The following is a 23,012-nucleotide window of genomic DNA, read 5'->3' as shown; positions in this document are numbered from 1 at the left end:
TAAAGTCTAGGGATCTTTTCACCATACTATACCACCTCCTATGTGTAAATGTCCACATAATAATAAAGCAGCCACATTACCCCTTAAAAATAAGTTTAGATCTTAAGTAGAGAAACACTCCTGTACTTTAAAACAGAATTATGTAAGGGACTGTTAACTGCCAGCTCCCTCAAAAGACCATCAGAACAACCGGATGATCAAACAAAACTAAGCTTATTGAATCTACTGCACTAAGGGGAAATACCACTTTTACAAAGTTAGCTGTATTTAAGAAGGGGATGGTCAGGGGAAGATGTTAAAGTGTTTTGAAGTCTGAGTTCAGGTGATTAAAGAAGGGTCTTTCAATGCAGGAATCTGGTTGAGAATGGGCAAGGCACCTGACATAACAGATTAGATCTTGAAGCAAGTCTTGATTAGTAAACTATTGTTCAATAAATGTTAAGTGAGCTCTTTGCCCAGGGGAGTAATCTAATATTCTGATGGAAGAGCTGTTTGCCTAGGTCAGCAAGCTGTCCAGTTGATAAATTGGTTTTAAGGATTTCCTAAGGCAAACACTGAAATTATTTATTGGTTTTACAGCCTTATCTTCCATAGGGGCCCAACTCTTCCAATTTGCCAGACACTAAGGAAGTTCTTCAGGACTTTCAGTTTAAAACAGGGACAGTCCCAGGCAAATCAGGGCCAGTTAGTTATCCTCTCATCTGGGCAAGAATTTCTAGTAACAGATAGGAAAGTCATTGGCACAAGTAGCCTCAGTTCCCAATCCATATAATTAACTGTGTGGATGCAGTAATCCCCATTCTTAGTACTAATTCATCTCTTTGTTTTTAATTCCTCTCCAAGTCCCAGGTAACCCTTTTCTTGAAGTTAGATCTGGCACAGTTTGATAGTTACTTAAGGTCCTCAGCCAGTTATCAGGCTGTATGTGTCAATAGAAATTATAGAGTAACTTGTGCTACACTTAGCTCAGGGCCCTATGGGAGTCCTATTGTTGAAATTAATTTCACTGATGGCATTCACTTATTATGAAATAGTCCTGCCAAGTAGCTGCAGCATATGACATTGTCAGGCAATTTTTAAAAATTCAGGCCGGGCGCGGTGGCTCAAGCCTGTAATCCCAGCACTTTGGGAGGCCGAGACGGGCGGATCACGAGGTCAGGAGATCGAGACCATCCTGGCTAACATGGTGAAACCCCGTCTCTACTAAAAATACAAAAAACTAGCCGGGCGAGGTGGCGGGCGCCTGTAGTCCCAGCTACTCGGGAGGCTGAGGCAGGAGAATGGCGTGAACCCGGGAGGCGGAGCTTGCAGTGAGCCGAGATCCGGCCACTGCACTCCAGCCTGGGCGACAGAGCGAGACTCCGCCTCAAAAAAAAAAAAAAAAAAAAAAAAATTCAGTTACTTGGTGTAATCAGTTGCACAGATTTTTGTGATAGGCAGAATTTCTATGACTGTTTATCTAAAATTAGAGGAACAAATTAGTTAACCACGTGATTGTTAAAACCAGGCTTAGTAATTTTGAATGCTGACTGAATGAAAGTAATTTCTTCTTCAAGATACCATGATATTTCCCGTTTTATTACCATGGCACCAAAACATCACGTTTATTAAAAACCTTAAAGAAATTAAGTTACCTCCATTGCTGGCCTTAAAAGAAATTAATTATTTAAAAACCAATTTAAAACAAAGTGTGGTAGGCTGACTAATGCTTTCCTTTCCTGCAAAAATGTCCAGATCCTAATCTCTGGAACCTGTAAATATGTTACTTTATATGGCAAAAGGGACTTTACAGATACGGGTAAGTTCAGGATTTTGAGATGGGGAGATTATCCTGGATTATCTAGATGAGGCTGGTATAATCACCACAGTCCTTAAAGCAGGGCGGAAGATCGGAGGAAGAGACAATGTCACTATGGAAGCACTGGGGGGAAAGGCTATGTGATGTGAGGCCATGACCCCAAGGAATATGGATGGTCTTTAGAAGCTGGAAAAGGCAAGGAAACAGATTCTCCTCTGAAGCCTGCAGAGGAACCAGGCCTTCTAACAACTTGATCTTAGCCCCTAAGACTTATTTTAGACTTCTCATCTCCAGAAATGCAAGAGGATAAATTTGTGTTACATTTAAGTTATGAAGTTCGTGTTAGTTTGTCACAGTGGTGCTATGGTTTGAATATTTGTCCCCTACAAAACTCATGTTGAACTTTAATCCCCAATGTGGTAGTATTGAGAAGTGGGGCCTTTAAGAGGTAAGTGAATTCATTCATGGGTTAAAGGATTAATGGATTATCATGGGAGGAGAACTGGTAGCTTTATAAGAAGAGGAAGAGAGGCCTGAGCTAGCATGTGAGCTCAGCCCCTGGCCATGTCATACCCTGTACCACCTCAGGACTCTTCAGTGAGTTCCCACCATCAAGAAGATTCTTACCTGATGCAGCTCCTCCACCTTGGACTTCTCAGCCTCCGTAAACTGTAAGAAATAATTTCCTTTTCTTTATAAGCTATCCGGTTTCAGGTATTCTATCATAAGCAACAGAAAACAGAGTAAGACAGCAGCAATAGGAAACTAATATAGAAAGTATCAGGAAAATGAATGGCTGTATCATGCTCCCTTTTGTCATTATTTGAAGTTGCTTTTATGAGCAAAGCTTGTCTTACCTAGCAACAGTTGCTAAGTAAGTTAACAACTTAATGCTAGAGTTTGGGAAGGAGCAGCTGCTTAAATCTTCCCAAATCTGGTGCCCATACCTTCTATGGCAGGGGCTTTTAGTACCATTCTTTAATGTTAGACACATAACCACTACCTAATCATGTGAACTGTTTAATCCTTACCAGCCTCTAGCATCCTAAAACCCTGAACCTCTTCCAGCTTTCTTAAACTTTCAGCTTTTCTTGAAACGACTTTTTCTGATTCTAAGATTATTTTAACTGTAAATGGGAGAAGACATCTGAAATTTAACTATGATCAGAAATTCAGATTACAACAACTTTGTTTGCTGTGCTGTTTGTAATAAAATAATCCCACCAGCCCCTTTTGGAAAAACCTTCAAACGGATCCATGAATACAAGCCACTGAAGACACGCTTTTACACTCACAAAGACATACTAGGTAAGTGACTTTATTGTTTTCCTTGTTCTAACACTTCATAGCGTTATGTGTCATTCTTTCTGTTATATAGACTTTTATCAGCTTTTTTCTCTTCAGAGTTGCTTGTCTGTACAGGGATGTTTGAGAAGAATATGGGTTGGAATACAGCTTCTCCACTTATAGTTGTGTGTATTGGGCAGGGTATTTAGCCTCTCAATCTGTTTCCTTATGTGGAAATAAAGATACTAATACCTATCTTACAGGTTGTTATGAGACTTTAATGAAGTATTCATATCTGTTATAAACCCTAGCACATAATAGTAAATGTGAGTTCATTTTGCCCTTGGCCATACTTGGGCACCTTTCAGTATGTGTAGGAGAGGAAATATTATCTCTAAATAATACCCTAATTGGATGGGCACGGTGGCTCACACCTGTAATCCCAGCACTTTGGGTGGCCAAAGTGGGCATATCGCTTGAGGCCAAGAGTTCAAGACCAGCCTGGCCAACATGGCAAAACCCCGTCTCTACTAAAAGAATTTAGGCAGGCATGGTGGCATGTGCCTGTAATCCCAGCTACTCGGGAGGCTGAGGTGAGCGAATAGCTTGAACCCAGGAGGTGGAGGTGAGTGAGCTGAGATCGCACCACTGTACTCCAGCCTGGGTGACAGAGCGAGACTCTGCCTCAAAAAAAAAAAAAAAAAAAAAAATTTAAAGTACCCTAATAAACGGGTAAAAGAAACTATAACCTTTAAATAGTAGCTGGTGGCATAAAAGTAGATACATATAGATAACATGAGAACTTTTACTATATATACATATGTATAATACATAAGCAAATCAAATTGTGCTACAGGTTTCTGTCTCTCTTATTCTCATAAGAGTTTTCAGTCTGACCTTGAGCCTTGTAAGTATTTTCCTAAGGACTCTCAAAATACTCCTCTTTTCCTAAGGACTCTCAAAATACTCCTCTGATCCTCTCTTCCTTTAAAATGGTAAACTAAGGTGATTTCATTTCACTTCTGATATTTGAAAATATAAGAAGCTGGAGAGGTGTTTGGAAAAAAAACTAAAATGTAGGGGGAGATCAAATTGGAATCATCCTCTAAAAACATCAATACCAAAATTGTTTTTTAGCATTTAGTAAATATTAGTATGAATGATTCATTATAATCTCTAAAGTGACTTTTCATACCCAGGACAGTGTATCTCCATTCTTAGATATACCTTAATGATTGATTTCCTTGTGCCTTATGGAATATCTAACCCAAACCTTAAGTGGATAAGTTAAATCTATTGTTAGAAATTAATCTTTTCTATTCAGTGACCTTTATTTGTCGCTGAACTGTTTTAAGTTAAAAAGAAAAGAAGTTGAAATTCTCTGTCCTTTATAAGTAAGTTCAAAAGCATGTTGAAATGTCCATAGAAGAGCTAGTGAGTATTTCATAGGACAATAGTTCTCAATCCTGGCAGTGCACTATATAGAACTTTGAAAAATACATTAATACAGATATCCAAGCACAGACCCACTGGATTTAATACTAATCTAACACAGAGCCACTAAATTAGGACCTCTACAGTCAGGACTAAGCATGTGTATTTTTTCCTTCATGTTTAAATAACCTTTTTTATTTCAAGATAGTTTAAGACTCACAAGTTGCAAAATATATCAGAGTTCCCTTGTACCCTTCATCCAGCTTCCATTGATATCTTATGTAATCCTGGCACTTTGTCAAAGCCGGAACATTGGCATTGAAACAATACTATTAACTCAGGTACAGACCTTATGTATACTTTTTTCCCCCAGGCATATAGTTTTATGAAATTTATCACTTGTGTATGTTAGTGTAACCGTCACCACAATCACAACATGGAGCTGTTCCATCACCACAAAGGAACTCCCTCGTGTTACCCCTTAGCTGTCATTCTCTTCTCCCCAAACTTGAACCCCTGACAACCACTAATCTGTTCTCTATCACTATAATTTTATCACTGAGTATGCTATCTAAAGAATCATACATTATATAACCCGTTGAGATTGGCTTTCTTCGCTCAGCATAATGCCCTTGAGATTCATCCAAGTTGTTTATTAATAGTTTTTTCCTTTTACAGTACGTGCACTAAAAGCTTTGCAGGAATCCTGTTGTACAATCAGGGTTGAGAACAACTAATAAAACCAATGGGATTTAAACATAAAAGAGGATAGCGGTAGCCTACACCTGTATCACATTTTTACGAAGTTCAATACATTGGTGGTCCATGCTTAGTCACATTTTGTCCTAGAAAATCTTTTCTAATTATTTCTACACAATGTTGGGCTTTTGCAGTATGTGTCCATCTCTACTGCAATATATGCTGCCCTGTGTTTTTAAGATTCACTGATGAACTAGTAGGAGACTCTCTGCCATCAAACATATACTTTTAATTGCTAGTGACAGAAACATAACTCAGAATAGACTGCATAAAATGGAATTTCTTGACTCTTTTAACAGAGAAACCCAAGGGAAATCTGGCATCAAGGCTTTCAGTCTGTCCATGCTTACCCTTTTAGTGAGTTGGCTTAATGGTTTACTGCTGCAGCTAGACTTACTCCAGTGGCTGGAAAAGGAGGAATGTGGATCAAGATAGCTCTAAGAATCTATTACCTTCAGCATAGAAATCCCAGAGGAAGGCCAGGCACGGTGGCTCACGCCTGTAATCCTAGCACTTTGGGAGGCCGAGGTGGGCAGATCACTTGAGGTTAGGAGTTTGAGACCAGCCTGACCAACATGGTGAAAGCCCGTTTCTACTAAAAATACAAAAATTAGTCAGACATGGTGGTGGGCGCCTGTAATCCCAGCTACTCAGGAGGCTGAGGCAAGAGAATCACTTGAATCGAGAGGCGGAGGTTGCAGTGAGCTGCGATGGCGACACTGCACTGCAGCCTGGGCTACAAAGCAAGACTCCCTCTCAAAAACAAAAAAAAAGAAAAAGAAAAAGAAAAAGAAAGAAATACCAGTGGAGAAAGACCTGGCTATCAGATATTGCGTGGTCCTCTAAGCTCCTCTAGACTTTCATTACCTTGTCTGGGTAGAGAGGATATTATTATGGGAACGTTATTATTTGGAAATCAAATTAGATCATTGGCAGAAAAATAGTAAACTTCTACCCCTTAGCTCACTCCATATTGAAGCAGTTAAACCCACAAAGAACCACAAACTAAAGAAAGGCATGTAATGTGTTGAAGGCATTCCACTTCGCCTCTCCCGATGCTAGCACTAGCACCCAAATAGGAACAGGGAGAGAGAGAGAGCTGTATATTGTGCTAAGACCTCTTGAATATTCACTCATCATTCTACTTTGAGTGTACAAAATGTGTCCCTTTCTTCAGGGCATTTATTTCACCTCCCCAGTTGTCTGCTAGTTGTGGACTGGTTGTGATGAGGGGAATGACCAACTCTATCCAGGCCTGACAGTGCTGTGAATTCCCTCCTAATTAGAGAAAAACTTACTCTTTCAATGGGTATCTTTGAAATATATATACTGACATCTCCTAAAAGGATGTATCTCCTAAGTAGCCCTCATAAATAACTACATAATGGTGGAAAGGAAAGCCAGGAAGCAATCGGTGGAGGTTTGTGACCATTGCTCTTCAAATACACAGATATTGGGGCAAATGTTCTGAAAAAAGAAGAGAAGTTTCAAGAAGATATACTCAGAGAACGCATTGCAAAAGCAGAAGCTGAAGTATGGGCTCAGGTAAAAGAAGTTACACGTCAACCCAAAGTCCATCTTTACAATTTTTTCACATTTTGGATTTGTCTGAAACAATTGTAGAGTGTAGTAGTCAGAACTGACTGAATCCTGGCTAGCTGTGGGACCTTGGGCAAGTTCTACAACCTCTGTAGTCTTGGTTTCTTCATTGTAAAAGAGTAATAATAGTACCCATTCTGTGGGGTAGTTGGGAGGGTTCAATGAAATAATATGCCTTGCACACAGTAGGTGCTTAGTAAGAAGCTGGCATCATCAGGAGCTTCCTTACTTCTCAGCTGCCCTCTCTGTATGGAGGACTCTTGCTCCCTTTATTTTCATTTGATTGAAACCAAAACTAAAAAGAAAAAAAAAATAACTAAGAAGACTCCTTGTTGATAGTTGTTTCTTATGGCCTAACATTTAATATATAGACTATCCATTTGTGGAGCATGTAACACTCCTGTTTCTTCAAATGCTTCTTTATGGCCTACTCCCCTTTTCCTCCCCTCTCTCCAAAATCCTTAATACCTTGTCCATGCGACTGCTGAGCGCTATAAGGGCAATTTAAATATCAGGGCTGACAGTGGGATCCAAGCCATCAAACTGAAGCAAAGCCTCAATCCTGTAGCCCCATTTCTTCCAATCATAGAATGACATCAATAACTTCCTAAAGAGAATTACAGCTCCTTGAGAGCAGAACAAGCCACTGTGCTTAGAGCAATGTTTCTCAGTTTCTTTATAAAATAGACATTATAGCAAATAGTATTAGCATTGTTCAGTATTAATGCCAGCAAAAGCTTGTTATGAAAATGTTTTGAACATGCATAATACTCCAGTTCTGTATGAATATTCCAGTTCTGTATACCCCAGATTTTGATTTATCTCAAAATCTTTGTAGTCATCTATTTTTATTAGTGGTAAAATTCAAACTGATTGTGAACCATCAATTATACATCAATTATACAAGGTGATGCTTTTGTAAATAGTCTACAATTTGAATGTAAGTTGGTCTAGTGTTCTGTGTATTCTTTTCAAATAAGAGTTGAAGTTCTTTCTGAGGACCTAATGCGGGGGACCTGGATGGTACTCTGCCTCTTTACTCAGCTCCTTCTAGCTTTGTACATCTTTTCACTTCACTGTGTTTTCCAGATTTTCCACAATGCACATGTGTTACTTTGAGAATTAATCAAGCAAGAAATAAAGTGCCAAAGAGAAAAGGCAACCCAGCAGCCTACGTATAGTAAAGCTGCCTTGCCTTTAGCGATTCCAGAAACAGCAAGGCTAGCCCTGGATTGGGATGCGTTAGAGCATCTCTGGCTAAGGCAGACAGTGTGATATGGGAGGTTTGAGATGGGAATGGGGCAAGAAATTAGGGACTCCGTGGTGGTTGCTAATTTTCAGTAAATTTGAAAACCTGATTTACTAACATCCCGAATAAGCCAAGTTGCCCTGTGCTTATTCTGCTACATTAATAGATAAATGGACTCTTTCTTTCAAAGGCTAATGAACGTCAAAAACAAGCAGTGGAGAAAGCACTTGAAGAAGCAAATGACAGACACAAAATTGAAATTCAGATTTTGAAAGAGGAACATCAAAAAGATTTACAGGTTTTTATAGTGGCTTGTTGTCTTTTAAAAGTAATTATATTAGTAAAAAGAAAAAAAAAGTTGGCAAGGGAATGAGAAAAAAATAATAAGAAAATCTAGGTTGGTGTTTCATGGCCATTAGCTGGGATCCTTGGGAGGTTCTCAGAAGAGATGCTGAGCTCTCTAGAGCAGTGATGAATGGGTGAAGAAGAACCCATAGCTTACTTCCCAAGGGAAGCTTTGCCTGACCAGCCTTGCCTTGCCACCCACACACTGTCCATGACACCCTGATCTTTTTCATAGCAGTCTTCACTGTAATTAAATAAATGATTGTGTGGTTAGTTGTTGAATGTCTGACTCCCCCACATGACTGCAGCTTTCAGCAGGGGTGTCTGTCTCATCACTGGACTAGCCCTGGTGCCCAGCATAATTCCCTGACTTGGTAGGTGCTCAAATAGTTGAACAAGTGAAGCAGGCTGTTCTCCTTCTCTGATTTCTTCCTTTTTTCTAAAGTTTGCACTTACTGTACTGCCAAGAGGGACATCTGAGCTGTCCCTCAAGAATTTAATGCAGAGCCAGATGTCACAGATGAAGGATACTAACCTATAGCCTGTTCAAGTACATGACTCTAGGTAACTTACAAACTTTCAGGTGGAGACCCTAGTATTCATTGTTAGTTCGGTACCTCGATTACAAAATCTGCTCAAAGGAAGAGGTTACAGATCTCTTTTCACATTTTGGTCAAGGGAGGGACAGGACAGGATAAGGTACAGGTATGACAATACATGGGCAGAAGCTGGAGGAAAGTGGCAGAGGTCCAGCCCCAGGTTTGGCCTAACTTAAGAACACTAATGAGCAGTTCAGGGACTGCAGGCCAATTTATTCATTGTTGCAACAACGAGCACCTACCATATACTAGATGTGTACCAGGTGAGAAAAATCAACTGTCTTTACCCAGAGAGGACTTGCTGGCAGGAAGGGGAGCTCCTCCCCAGGGCTCCTGAATGCTTTGCTCCAGTGGCCTACCTCAGCCAGGGTTGGTATGGTGCCTGAGGGGTTGGCTGTCGTGGCCCACTGCCCATTCCTCATTTCAGTTAAAATGTGAAGAGCATTTATAGCATGTCTTAAGCAGGCCTGCTCTTCAGTTGCTATGTACAAGTATGGCCATACTGGCAATTAAAGTATTAAAATACTTCTCTATCAGTTGATAACTAGTCACCCGCTAAGCCCTCTATCACCTTGGTCACCCTGGTTGCCTCCCCAGCAGACTCCTGGACCTCTCCCAGTCCAGCAATTTAAAAGGATAACTCATGGCTTGGCAAGGGGCTCTAGTTCCCTGCTATAATGCTGCAGCCAGAAGCCATTCAGATAGGTGAGCCCTACTGTGCTGGTTGATACACATTTTGAATGTCCTTCCTGGCATTAGGTTGTAAAGACATAAGGAAGATGTGATGCCCGTTTCAAGGGTCACATGCAAGTCTTTCTTTAAATAATGTTATTGTACCCCACATAGCCTTTGAGTGGAGTTGATGCACTTAGTGCTTCAGTAGAAAGAAGCCCTAAGAAAATTTAAAGGTAAATTGTTAAAGGGGGATTGATCTTCCTGAAATAATTGTCCAGGGGTTGAGAATTTACATTTATACCACTATTTCAGATATTTTTTATTTATGAAGGAATGATTAGTCTAGAGTAGTGTGTGGGGTTATTTCAACCTGTTACATCTGTAGGATACTAAGACACAGACATCAGTACTGCTTCTCAGGGCTTGTCTGTGAACCACCTGCATCAGAATCTATTCACTTGGGGGCCTGATGTACAGATTCCTGGGCCTCATTCTGACCTACTGACTCCATCAGCATCCCAAGTGATTCTCACACATATTAAAGTTTGAGATTACCAATATATAGCAGAAAACCAAGTTCCTCTAGAGCAAAATATTAAATTCTGATATGTCGAGACCACCAGGTATTGCTCTAAAGAGTTTGGTGTGTTTCCTGCACAGGGGAAATTGCCCCATCCAGACCTGGCTCCAGTCTTGAGTTCTTTTGTCCTCTTCTGCTCTTTTCCTGGTGCTCTTTTTTCTCAGTGGGATGTGGGTAATAGAACAGCCATGGGCTTTTGGGGACCTTTAACTTTTTTTTTCTCTTTCGTTTATAAAAACACTAAACATTCAATTCCAGAGAACCAAAAATCCCATCTTCTCACCAAACACTACTAAGGGGCCTGTGTTCTGCTTCACACCTTTTCTCTTTTCTTTCTGTCTTGTTAATGCTTTTAAAAACAAATGAGTTTTTTATATAAATAAAGTTTTTAAAGTGTGAAAAAAAAAGGAGTTTGGTGTGTTTCAAATGCATGCTGTTAAGATAAAATTTCTAGATCTTATTTGATGGATAGGTAATCTTTTGAAAAGGTGTTTATATTATTGAAAGATAATAATATCAAAAAGTAAATGAGAAGATGAAAGCTAAAGGACAAATAAATGAAAAACTAGAGTAGAAAATATAATAAAGTCATAGGTAAATTTAAAACTTAAAAATGTATACATGCCATGATGTCCTGTGCAATTATCACTGATTGGGCCTTGAGCTTTCTGGCAGCCAATGCAAAGAGGGAAATGTTGTGACTCACCATGCCCATAAGGTACAGACAAATTAGGCACCTGAGAGGCTCAGATATTCCTAGCTATGAAACCTCAGAGCAGTATCTCCTGAGGGGGACATTGTGTAAAAATGCCTGTCAGACATCTGTACAGTTAACACAATGGAGTCCATGAATCTGTTTCTTACAGTATCTCAAAATGTGGGATGACTCACTCAAGATGCATTTCAGTAAAAGCATTTCATTAAAAGTAAAAGCAATGTAAGGCCTCCTTACATTGAATAAGAACACCGACAAACAGCAGGTTACTTAATTATTTTTGAAGCTTTAAATATGTATTCCACATGCTATGTGAGACAGTAAATGAATTTTGGTTTTATTAAATCATTACGTAAAAGAGGGACTGAGTTCAGTTATCTGAATTCCTAGTTAGTAATTAGGAATTAAAAAAAAAAAAACAAAACCGCAATCACTTTGTGCCAAAAAAATTCAGGCATACAACAGTCTTACACCACCCTATTGACCCTGACTTTTTTTCCTTCTTCAACAGATGTTTGCAAGAGTTCTATTAAATACATTTCATTCTGAAAAAAATTAATGATTCATATAGGAATATATTATGGTAGTACTTCACCTGTCTTAAGCTCAACCATCACCCAGCAGTCTGAATTACTGAGAATATACTTGAAAACCCAGAAGTAAGTTAAAATATCTCCCTAAGGAATTAAATAAAGGCCTCTGACTACAAGAGAATAACTCAGGCTTATTAGACGTAGCAGAACCTCTTCACCCCCACTCAGATGTCATTATGCTTATTTGACAACCTAAACCCAACAGACAGATGCTTGATTTTTCTTTTGTTTTCTTTTCTTTTGAAATGGAGTCTCTCTATAGCCCAGGCAGGAGTGCAGTGGAGTGATCTCGGCTCACTGCAACCTCTGCCTCCTGAGTTCAAGTGATTCTCCTGCCTCAGCCTCCTGAGTAGCTGGGATTACAAGTGTGCACCTCCACACCCAGCTAAGTTTGTATTTTTAATAGAGACAGGGTTTTGCTGTGTTGGCCTGGCAGCCAGACTGGTCTCGAACTCCTGGCCTCAAATGATCTGCCCTCCTCAACCTCCCAAAGTGCTGGGATTATAGGCATGAGCCACCACACCCAGCAGGGTTGCTTGATTTTTCAAATTGGAAATAGATTAAATACTGGAAAGTAAAAATAACAAAAAGGGGCTCACTGATAGCAGCTACAGCAGCATCCTCAGCCTGATGGCAAGTAATTTTCTTGTTCTTTGAAGAAAAGAAAAATTTGATTTGATACCTACAAGAAGCAAAGATGAAATTTCAAAAAGCAAAGCAATCTGGGGTCCTTTATGACAGATAACAAGTGGCTCTATGAACTTCAACAATTATTACATGCCACATGAAGTTTTTGGCCCAGTACAATCATTCATCTTTGTCTACCAAACCTGGATCATCAAGAAAGTTTTAGATTGTTTCATAATGTTCTTTTTATGGTGTTAAAGACATTTAGAAACATTTCCATTCAAAATATTTTGTCAAAAAAAATTTTAGTAATTTAAGAGACAAAGCCTTCTGCTAGCAGAAGACGAAGCCTTCTGTAGGAAATCCAGCTAGCATTTCTAAATGGCCAATGTTTTCCTAAAATGATTTTCTAAATACGTCAACTGAGGCCACTTTGGAGAGATTCTTAAAGTTGATTTCTGGTGTCTGTTTCATTTTTTAACTTTTCACCCTTGAAGTAACCAAAGTGAGAAGTTGAAAACTTCTTCTCTTGAAAAAGCTGAAAGGTCTGTCTTAACAAATATTTTAATTGCTGAAATAATCTTCTGAGAAGCTGAAGCAATTTCAGTTTCCCTTATAGTTTAGAGTTCTCTTGACTTTCTCTCAGCTTCAGCTGAGGATTCTCTCTGGACACTGTAAACAGCTGGCTCTCTCAGAGGCTCCCATAGAAATGGTGCTAAAGGGAGTTGAGCAAACTTCAGCCAGGAGAACTCTTACTGGTTTTATTCCTTTCTATTCTGGGTAAGATTTCATTTAAAGAAGGGATTCTGCAGCTATTGAAAACGAAAGAAAACCTACTGTACTATATCTTATAAGACTGTACAATTGATGAATCTCTTGAAAGACTCCAGCATTGCAGCCAGGAATGAAGTGAGAAACTGGCAATCAGCAACCCTGGCTTCTATTCCTAGTTCTTCCATTGATGTGCTATGTGAAATAACTTAATTTCTCTATGTTCTTTTGATGTCTTCCCAAATAGAGATAAACATTTACCTTTGGGCCGGGCACAGTGGCTCATGCCTGTAATTCCAGCAGTTTGGGAAGTCAAGATGGGCAGATCACTTGAACCCAGAAATTCAAGACAAGCCTGGGCAACATGGTGAAACCCTATTTCTACAAAAAATAGAAAAATTAGCCAGGCATGGTGGCAAGTGTCTATAGTCTCAGCTACATGGGAGGCTGAGGTGGGAGGATTGCCTGAGCCTGGGAGGTTGAGGCTGAAATGAGCCGTGATTGTGCCATTGCACCCCAGCCTGGGCAACAGAATGAGAACCTGTCTCAAAAAAAAAAAAAAAAGAAAGAAAAATTACCTTTAAATGAAAGTTTTAAAATACCTGGACAGAATGATTTGCTCCTCCTCTTTATAATGTTACATTTCTACATATTGTTATATTTCTGTAACATGTATTGCACAATTAGGTTGTTGGCCTCCTCCACTAGACAGTGAATCCCCTGAGGACCAAGATCCCCACCTTCTTGTGTATGTAGCATCTGGGCCTCAGAGTGCCAGACACACTGTGGTATTAGTAGGCATTTCCAAAATGGTGACAGGGTTTTCCTCGAGCGCAATTTGTGGGTCTGTTTTCCACAGGTCTTGGTTTGACTAGTGCTTCCTCTACTTATTTGGTTGAAGGCCCTCCTCAGGTCCTCCTTCCTGGAACAGTGGAGCACTTATTCCTATCCCTTCTGCGAAGGAGAAAGGGCCCCTCAACACTAATAAGCTGGAATACTGAAACAATGGTGGGGATAGGTGGGCAGATTCCTGTGACTGTAATATCATGCAATTGTTTTCTGCCTGAACCTCAGGTTCTCTCCCACCCAGGAGACACTCAGGAGGCATAATAATTATTTCTGCCATTTTCCAGGACTGGCTTACTAAAGCAGAACTGCATTATGTAATTATGCATAATGATACTATGATACTAGAATATTTGAACAATCAAGAAAAAAGACCTTTAACCCTACCCCTCTAACCCAACTATTTTCTTTTTTCCATATTCCCTTTCAATATTATCTACGTAGATATTTATATTACATTGTTTGTACATTTTTGGTTCTACCTAACATCATATAAATAAAAGTTTTCCATATCATATACACTCTTACTTTAAATCATCAGTGTTAACAGGTACACTTGCCAGCAGATAGATAAAACGATAGTTTAAAGAGCCTCTCAATGTGCGGTTTTAGACATCAAATCTGTAATAGCTAACCCTAGTTTTGCCATTGCTTCAGGAAGTGACAGCTAAAACTAAGACAGAGATGTATCAAAACATGGATGATGAAATGAAGAGAGAGCACTTGGCTGCAGAACAGCGCATGGTCCACAGAATCCAAAGGATTATGATGGAATGCCACAGAGAGAAGGTGGAAGCTGTGGAGAAAGCCAGGGCTGAAGAAAGACTCATCGCCCAGGAAGCAATCCAGGCCCAGAAAAGGTATTCCAGAGAACTCAATTGCAAAATAGTGTTTTCCTTTATCAAAATCAACCTGGAGAAACAGATAAGATTACAGTACATAGGTATATATTGCCCAGTTTTTGTATTTTTACTTTTTTATTATGGAAAATACCAAACATAGGGAGCAATTTATATTGTAGAGTATGTGTGTGGCTTAAAGAAAAATAATAACGTAAATACTCAAAAACCTACCACTCAGCTTAAGGGATTGAAAATTGCTGTTTTCTAAAGCTCTCATGTGTTCTTCCTCAGTCATATCTTCTTCTTGTCCCTGCTTGAAAGGTAGCTACTCTCTAAATATGGTATTTTTCATTCTGTATCACCAGTTTTAAGAAACCAAGGACAGGAATCAAGAAATAGTTTCCCATAAACACATCATTAAAATCAATCTTCACATTCTCTAGCCAAGATCATACACTATTGTGTTTTTGTTACTTTTTGGTCTTTTTCTTATTATACAAGTAATATATGTTGCAAAAGAAATTGACATTATGGAAATATATAGAGCAAAATTGCAAGTCCTGATGCATTTCTTCCCCTACACCCTCCCTGCCTCCCAGAGACAGTTATTTTAAACAATAGAGTCTATATCCTTCCATGCCCTTTTGATGTGTTTACAGCCATATGTATATGCATAATCACAGATCAGATCACACATATATATATTTTAAGAAAATCAAGGTAACTATTTCTATGTATGTAATGATTATTTGCTGGAACAGGACAGCAGTTAGGAGTTCAGGGATTGTCAGGGGCAAGAGAAAAAACATAATTTCCAGATTTTTTGTACCAGGTCATTTACCTGCCCACGATCACTGATTTGTAGCAGCAGAGCTGAGACTGAGACCTCCCTATTTGGCCTTTGTGACTGGTCCCTTTTGCTTTGCTGCTTGAGTTAACAAACAAATCCATTTCTATATAATTAATGGGTAAAATCTTTTTCATTAGAACTCTTTAGAACAGGGACACAGGTAAGATCCTGGAGGAGGTACAGATAAATGAGAATGAGAGCTGCAGCTGTGACAGTTTAACTGGTACCTCTCTTCCTGCAGAGACTACAGGTCATTGTGGAGGTAGAAGACGAAGATGAGAGGGGATACCAGGAGGGGTTAGGGAATGAGTCGTGGCTCAATGCACTGGAAGGTGGATCCTCTTTTCCTTTCTCTCCTGCTGGGCATCTACAGGAGCTCTGCAGGCACCTATGGGAGCCTCTGGGTCCCCTCCTCACACACACTTGCAGTCTCCTCCCTCTCTTGCAAGATTGTTTTTGCACCCCCTCCAGCCCTTTCCTCTGTGAGGTTTGATGGAAGGTTTTCAATGTCTGCCTTTTATTGAAACCGTAGACTAGGATTAAGGAACTGCCATGTGTAGTGTTAAAATATATCCAGCTAGAATGCCCATTTTGTTTATTGATGTTTCCCAAGTGCCTGGAAGAAAGTCTGGCACATGGTAGGCATTCTCGAAATATTTATTGAACAAATGGTTTAAATTTCTTCCAGTTAGTCAAAGCCACTCTTCAGCACACCAGATCTTATAAACTTTCATCAAGACTTAAGGATTCAGAACACTTATATATCATGAGAAATTTGTTAACTATACAGAAAACTTTTTTGTGGATTGAGGTGATTAGATTCTAAACAGGTTGCCCAGGAGACACTGGACTCTTTCTCTTAAAGTTAAAAAAAAAAAAAAAAAAAAGGCCGGGGGCAGCGGCTCAGGCCTGTAATCCCAGCACTTTGGGAGTCCAAGGCAGGTGGATCACGAGGTCAGGAGATCTAGACCATCCTGGATAACACGGTGAAACCCCATCTCTACTAAAAATACAAAAAATTAGTCGGGTGTGGTGGCGGGCACCTGTAGTCCCAGCTACTCGGGAGACTGAGGCAGGAGAATGGCGTGAACCTGGGAGGTGGAGCTTGCAGTGAGCCGAGATCTCGCCAGTGCACTCCAGTCTGGGCGACAGAGTGAGACTTCCTCTCAAAAAAAAGAAAAAAAAAGTCTGTGTTTGTAAAGGTTCTAATTGTTTTCTAGCCCAAGGCAAGGCATGAATGAAGTAACCACTCAGGACTTTTTGTGGTCATGGCTGTAATTCCTACTGACAGCTTCCCTTATTCAATACCCAGCACATGCAAGGCCTTTTGTATACTCCTTCTTGCATCTGCATATCCCTTCCTAGGAGATTGTATCATCCTACATATCTTCAGGCAAAGACCCTGGAGGGTTAAGGCCTTAAAGGGAAACTAAGCAAACTGCCAAAGATCGCAGAGGAAAGAGGTGACAGGGTCTGATTTGAACCCTGGCCTTTATGATGCCAAAGCTTATGACCTTCCATTTTGCTACCTGCTCTAGAGATAGAGAAGCTATGTGAGTTTTCTAGAGGGTTTGTTCACTTCACCAGAGCTCATCAAGTACCTTCTGTGGTTGTGGCACAAATTAAGGGCCCTTTCTCAACATTATGTAAAATCACTAGAGTATGGCTGCCCCCAACAAGCAAGGCTGGATGGACTGGTACAAATAGCACATAGGTGCTGGAAGAGTTCAAAGTCCTGGAAAAATCAAGCAGTATGGGTGGGGTATGTAGTGAGGTAGGTTTTTTGGAGGAAGTTTGTCGTGGGTTGGGCCTTAGAGAGAAGATAGGAGGTCCCACTTGTGAGAGAGGCAAAAGAATGAGAACAGAATGAGCGAAGACATGGAAGGAGAAAGTGTGATGTATAATGAGGCAGCGCCAAGGGGAGGTTCAAGAGTGTTAATAACCCGGGGATAGAAATGCACTGCTGAATGCTGGCATCTGGAGATGTCCCTCACCTACCTAACTTCTGAAATGCCTGCAGCTTCCTGCCAGACCAGAGAGCCAGGAGTTCCCCATGTCCCAGGTAGAAAATCAGAATATAGGTTACTGGTAAGCACAATGCTTGTACCTGATTGAAATAGTGCTAACAGTCCTATAGTTCTAATGAAAAGTAGATTAATAGCTTATTTACAGACTAACCAGGCAAAGGATCAATTGCTAGTATGGATTTTCCATGGTTTATTTTTTCCCTATCAGTTAAGATTGAGTTATTATATATCAGATTATGTTTATATTTAGTAACTTGTTTTCATTCTCCAAGAGTCTGTTTTATAAAATATCAGACTGAATCCTATAAATTTGGACACACACTACAACTATTTTGAAAATAGTTACTTTTCTGGCCAGTGCCAACCTGAAATATGGTGTGTATTTCAAAATTACAAGTGTGCAGCCTCATAAAGATAGAGATGGCAGAAGAACTTCACTGCTTACAGAAAGCACAGACATTCACTTCACATCGGAATGAGCATTGGGGGTTATGGAGCTGGACATGCCATTCCTTCTGCTACATGCCAGCCAGTCATTGGTGAGCCTCCTTGATGTTGCTGGTTGAGGTGGTTGGTCCACATGCTGAACACCTCTACTTGTCATGTTCTTCCTTATGTGGATTCAGAAACTCTGGGCCTCACCTTTACCCTTGACTTCTGGCCCTGCTCCTCCTCTGTGCATGGTGATCCTTCAAATGTTTGAGGAGAGAGAATATGTCCAAGATTTAATTTGAAGAAGGGAAGGAAAAACCAAAATGTACTAATACCTAGTTCTTTCACAGTTCTTTCTCATATGATAAGCTTTCTAGGCCCTCTTTCAGTTAAAAAAAAAAAAAAAATACAGGTAGACTAATTTATGTACATTGAAAAACATTTTACACATATCCCAAGAATTGGCTATTTTCCTATGGCAAATATTTCGCTTATGTTAAGAATCCTTTTTAAGCATGAATTTTTTTTTTTTTTTTTTTTTTTTTTTTTTTTTTTGAGAGAGTCTTGCTTTGTTGCCTAGGCTGAAGTGCAGTGATGCGATCTCTGCTCTCTGCAACTTCCGCCTTCCAGGTTCAAGCAATTTTCCTGCCTCAACCTCCCAAGTAGCTGGGATTACAGATACTCACCACCATGCCCAGCTAATTTTTGTATTTTTAGTAGAGATGGGGCTTCTCCATTTTGGCCAAGCTGGTCTCGAACTCCTGACTTCAGGTGATCCACTTACTTCTGCCTCCCAAAGTGCTGGGATTACAGGCGTGAGCCACCGCGCCCAGCCTCATGAATTCTTTTAAGCTTTTGTAATGTTCCAACATATCTGCTTTAAAATTTAGTGTTATTCAGCACAACATGTATTAGAGAGAACTTCATCTGTATTACCCACTTATTTATTCATACATTTACTGATTGCCTGTTGTATCCACAATGGGCACCACGCCAGGCAGGGGAGATACAAAGATAAATGGGCATTCCAGGTCACACCCTCAATGCACTGCACCCCACACCACTCCTGGCTTTAATTCCACAACTTCAGGGAACTCATCAGAATGAAATTCAGAATTGCTCAGACCTTAAACCAAAGGATCAAATATTCAAGCACTAAGGCAGGCTGGGAAAAGTTGGGTCTGGGCGCGGCGGCTCGTGCTGGTAATCCCAGCACTTTGGGAGGCCGAGGTAGGAGGATCACTTGAGTCCAGCCTGGCCAACATGGCAAAACCCTATCTCTACAAAAAATACAAAAATTAGCTGGACATGGTGGCACATGCCTGTAGTCTCAGCTACTCCAGAGGCTGAGGTGGGAGGATTGCTTGAGCCTAGGAGGCAGAGTTTACAGTGAGTCAAGATGGTGCCACTGCACTCCAGCCTGGGCAACAGGGTGGGACCCTGTTTAAAACCAAAAAAAAAAAAGAAGAAAGAAAAGTTGGAAAGGTTTTTTAAGTACCAGATTCTGTATAGCAGTAAGATATTTTGATATCAGGGAGTCTGAAAGGGATTGTCATTGAGGTTGGGAGCTGGAGTCATCCGAGATATACATTATTGGATCAGTTTTACGTGCGCTCAATTCTGGTAGAGCCTTCCAGTTAGCCCATAAATGAAACCTCCCATTTGAGTGAGAGGAGAGTCAGCCCCACCTGGCAGGAAACTCATGCCTGCTTGTGTCAGAGGACACAGGGAGCACAGCTTCCTCCTTGGAGATTGGTCCCTGGTCATCACCCTGACAATCTCATCGACAGCCTGAGGATGTTATCAGACATCAGACTAAATCCTAAGAATGTGTGTCGATGCACACTGCCCACTCTATACACAGCATCACTTCTATTAATGGAACCTCCATTCCCCTGTGACCCAGGTTGAAAATTAGCAAGTTGGTTTTGATTCCTCTTTTTCCCACATCCCCTATATCTTTGCAGTCACAGATTCTGGCAGCTATGACTTTTTAATATTTGCTAGGCTTAACCCTTTCTCTCCCTCTTCCCAACCCTCTCTTTTGTCATTAGTTCAGACCCTCATCATTGCACCTCAAGAATATTGTGAAATGATACAATTGGTCTCTCTAGCTCACCCCACTAAGATTAAGTTCACCCACTGTTACCTGAATAACAAGTCTAAACATTATTTTCATTGTGCTGCCCTCCTGACAATGTCACACAACTGAGCAAGCTGGGGAGTTCCTGCCCTTAAATGTAGTAAATACTTACCACAGTTCCTGCAATACAGTAAGCACTCAATAATCATTACCCTTGTTATTAATATCGGAAATAGTTGGTAGGAAAAGGAAGAAGAGAAATAGTTTAGTGGCTACAGAGGCTAAGGAAAGATGTGATTTACTTCAAGACAAGGGAAGTCTGTCAGGTTTGAAAGTCAAGTGGAAAGACTCAGAGAAGATGAGAGAATTGCATCTTGGAGGATGGGATTTAGGAGATTGGGCCAGTGGTAAATCTTGGAAAGGCTGTATTAGACTGGGAGGCAGAGGGGGAGGATTTTTATTAACAGTCATACATTTGAGATCTTAAAACCTCAAATCTTTGAGGTTCTGCTCAAACTGTGTTAACTGCAGAAATCCACTGGAAATGTATCACAGTGGCTAAGAGCTTTTGTCCTGGACTCAGACTGCCTAAGTTGTGTTGCAGATTTTGCCTCTTTTACTTATCAAGCAAACTTAGACAAATTACTTAACTCCCTGAGCTCAATGTCTTCTTCATAAAAAGAGCATAGTAATGGAACCACACTACAGAATTGGTTTTGAGAATTCATTGAATTAATGTATGCATAGAATGCTCATTAACCTGCTTGGACATGGTAAGAGGTCAACATGGTTGGCTGCTATAAATTATATATAATTCCCTACATTATAGCCAGAAGTCTATTAATCATTTAGCAGTGCTTCTGAATGTGTGGTCCAGAGACCCTTCAAGGTCCCTGAGACTCTTTATGGAGGCAGTCCATGAGATCAAAACTATTTTCTTAATAACACTAAGACTTTATTTGCCTTTTTCACTCTTAGTCTCTTATGAATATAAAATAGTGTTCTCCAGGGTTTTGTGATATGTGATATCACAATAAATTGAAACAGTATGAAAATTCAGCTTTTACCTACTAAGCTGGAGATTAAAGAGTTTTGCAAAAAAAAAAAAATTAAAATCAGGCTGGGTGCAGTGGCTCATACCTGTAATCCCAGCACTTTGGGAGGCCAAGGCGGGTGGATCACTTGAGGTCAGGAGTTCGAGACCAGCCTGGCCAACATGGTGATATCCCATCTCTACTAAAAAATATAAAAATTAGCTGGGTGTAGTGATGCACACCTGTAATCCCAGCTACTCTGGAGGCTGAGTCGTGTAAATCACTTGAACCCAGGAACTGGAGGTTGCAGTAAGCCAGGGTGCGGCCATTGCGCTCTAGCCTGGGTGACAGAGCAAGACACTGTCTCAAAAAAAAAAGTTAAATTATACCATTCTTCTCATGAAATATTTCATCGTTTTGGAAAATGTTTTTCATAAGAGATTTTCAATATTTTTTAAATGTCTCCCTTTTAGTTCATATAACTGTTAATGTCAGTACCTATAACTCGTATAAACAAAAGCTCTTTGGTTTCCTCAATAATTTTGAGAGTGTAAAGAGTTCCCGAGACCAAAAAGTTTGAGGTGACTGTCATAGAGTATTGCTCAGATAAAAATCAAGATTAAAGCTAAATCTATCCTGTGAGTATAAAGTTTTTTCATCTCTGGCTAAAGGTCAGCAGCTGGATTAATATAAAGAAATACTTTCTCTACAGAGTTTGGAACTCTGACCCTATCTCCTCACTTTTAAGCACAATGCATGTATATTTTCCTGAAAAAGGTGGTCTCAGGTTTCTAAAGTTGCCATTATATGTTAGATTAGTGGCCTCACCCTAACCCACAGCAAGTAAGTACACAGGAAGCGTCCCTGCTCTGAAAACATATTTTGTTTGTTAACAGCTAATGCAATCCAAAAGCTCATCTGTATCAGCCTGTCTCAGGCTGGTGGCTCATCTCAACAATTACTCAGTCATCTGTGTTTAAAGATGAAATTATTTTGTTTTTAGTGGCCAATCCATCTAACTTATAAATCCATATTATCCTTTGTAGCAAAGCCATGGAGGAAATCGTGAATACTGGTATCACAGTTACTAAGGATGAGAAGACCAATGTGGCCCGACTGATGAGGGAAAAAGAACATGAAATGAACGTCCTCTATGGCATAGCTCAGAGGCAGAAGCAAGAAGAGGTACAGGAAGTGCTTCAAGAAGCAGAGAAAACACATCAGGCCACTCTTGGCAATGTGATGGATACACTGGCTAACACCCAGGGGGAGCTGCTGTCTATAGCAAAACAACTGGGAATCATGACAAATTGGAAAGATTTCCTAGAGGAGGAATTACAGGAAACCAGGATGGCATTTCAAAAATACATCAATTATACCTTTCCTAAGCTTTCACCAGGACATGCAGATTTTATTCTGCCGGAAAGAAAGAAAACACCTTCTAATCTTGTTATTAAGGAGAATAAAACAACTCTTGATTAGAAGTCTTCAACTGAAATTTCACTACAAAAGACATCATTCTAGACTAAATAAATTTACTCATTACAAAAACCATTTATTGATTTCCCAGCCTTGTGCAGGGTACTATTGGGCTGTAAGAATTTTCATGGAAAACCAAAATATTAAAAAGTACATTCCAGATTATAGTGAGCCAAGTCTGAGAAGAAAAAACAGTGAGAGGGAGCAAACTGATTAAGAGGGGAAAGGTTTCTTGGATGAAGCCTAAACACGCTTCTGTATCTGTCTTTATTCATTTCTACATCAGATATATAATTAATTATTTCAGTATTTATTGCCATAGAAAACAAGTAAAGGAAGTGTTCTTAGGTTTCTCCTGTTTTGGGCAGGTGTGCTAAGTTCCAGTAGA

At 40.0% G+C, this 23,012-nt stretch overlaps 1 protein-coding gene across 2 annotated transcripts; it reads left to right on the top strand.

The window, feature by feature from the left end:
- Window positions 1-1,411: 1,411 nt before the first annotated feature.
- Window positions 1,412-22,687, top strand: C4H6orf163 (chromosome 4 C6orf163 homolog). 2 transcript variants are annotated; one of them, XM_010387958.2, is made up of 5 exons: window positions 1,412-3,106; window positions 6,729-6,823; window positions 8,317-8,424; window positions 14,535-14,737; window positions 22,192-22,687. In XM_010387958.2, the coding sequence occupies exons 1-5, from the start codon at window positions 2,959-2,961 to the stop codon at window positions 22,625-22,627; spliced, it is 990 nt and encodes a 329-aa protein (XP_010386260.1). In that variant the 5' UTR covers window positions 1,412-2,958; the 3' UTR covers window positions 22,628-22,687. The 2 variants fall into 2 exon arrangements, with proteins under 2 accessions (XP_010386260.1, XP_030785246.1); XM_030929386.1 differs by lacking the exon at window positions 8,317-8,424.
- Window positions 22,688-23,012: the final 325 nt, after the last annotated feature.

Source organism: Rhinopithecus roxellana, chromosome 4 (genome assembly GCF_007565055.1).
Source record: "Rhinopithecus roxellana isolate Shanxi Qingling chromosome 4, ASM756505v1, whole genome shotgun sequence".
Lineage (NCBI taxonomy): Eukaryota > Metazoa > Chordata > Mammalia > Primates > Cercopithecidae > Rhinopithecus > Rhinopithecus roxellana.
This window is presented reverse-complemented; position numbering and strand designations above follow the sequence as displayed.

Coding starts and splice junctions, on each gene's coding strand:
- C4H6orf163 (XM_010387958.2), top strand. CDS start 2,959: ATGATCAGAAATTCAGATTACAACAACTTTGTTTGCTGTGCTGTTTGT. Junction 6,824..8,316: donor AAGCTGAAGTATGGGCTCAG/GTAAAAGAAGTT, acceptor TTTCTTTCAAAG/GCTAATGAACGTCAAAAACA. Junction 8,425..14,534: donor AACATCAAAAAGATTTACAG/GTTTTTATAGTG, acceptor CCATTGCTTCAG/GAAGTGACAGCTAAAACTAA.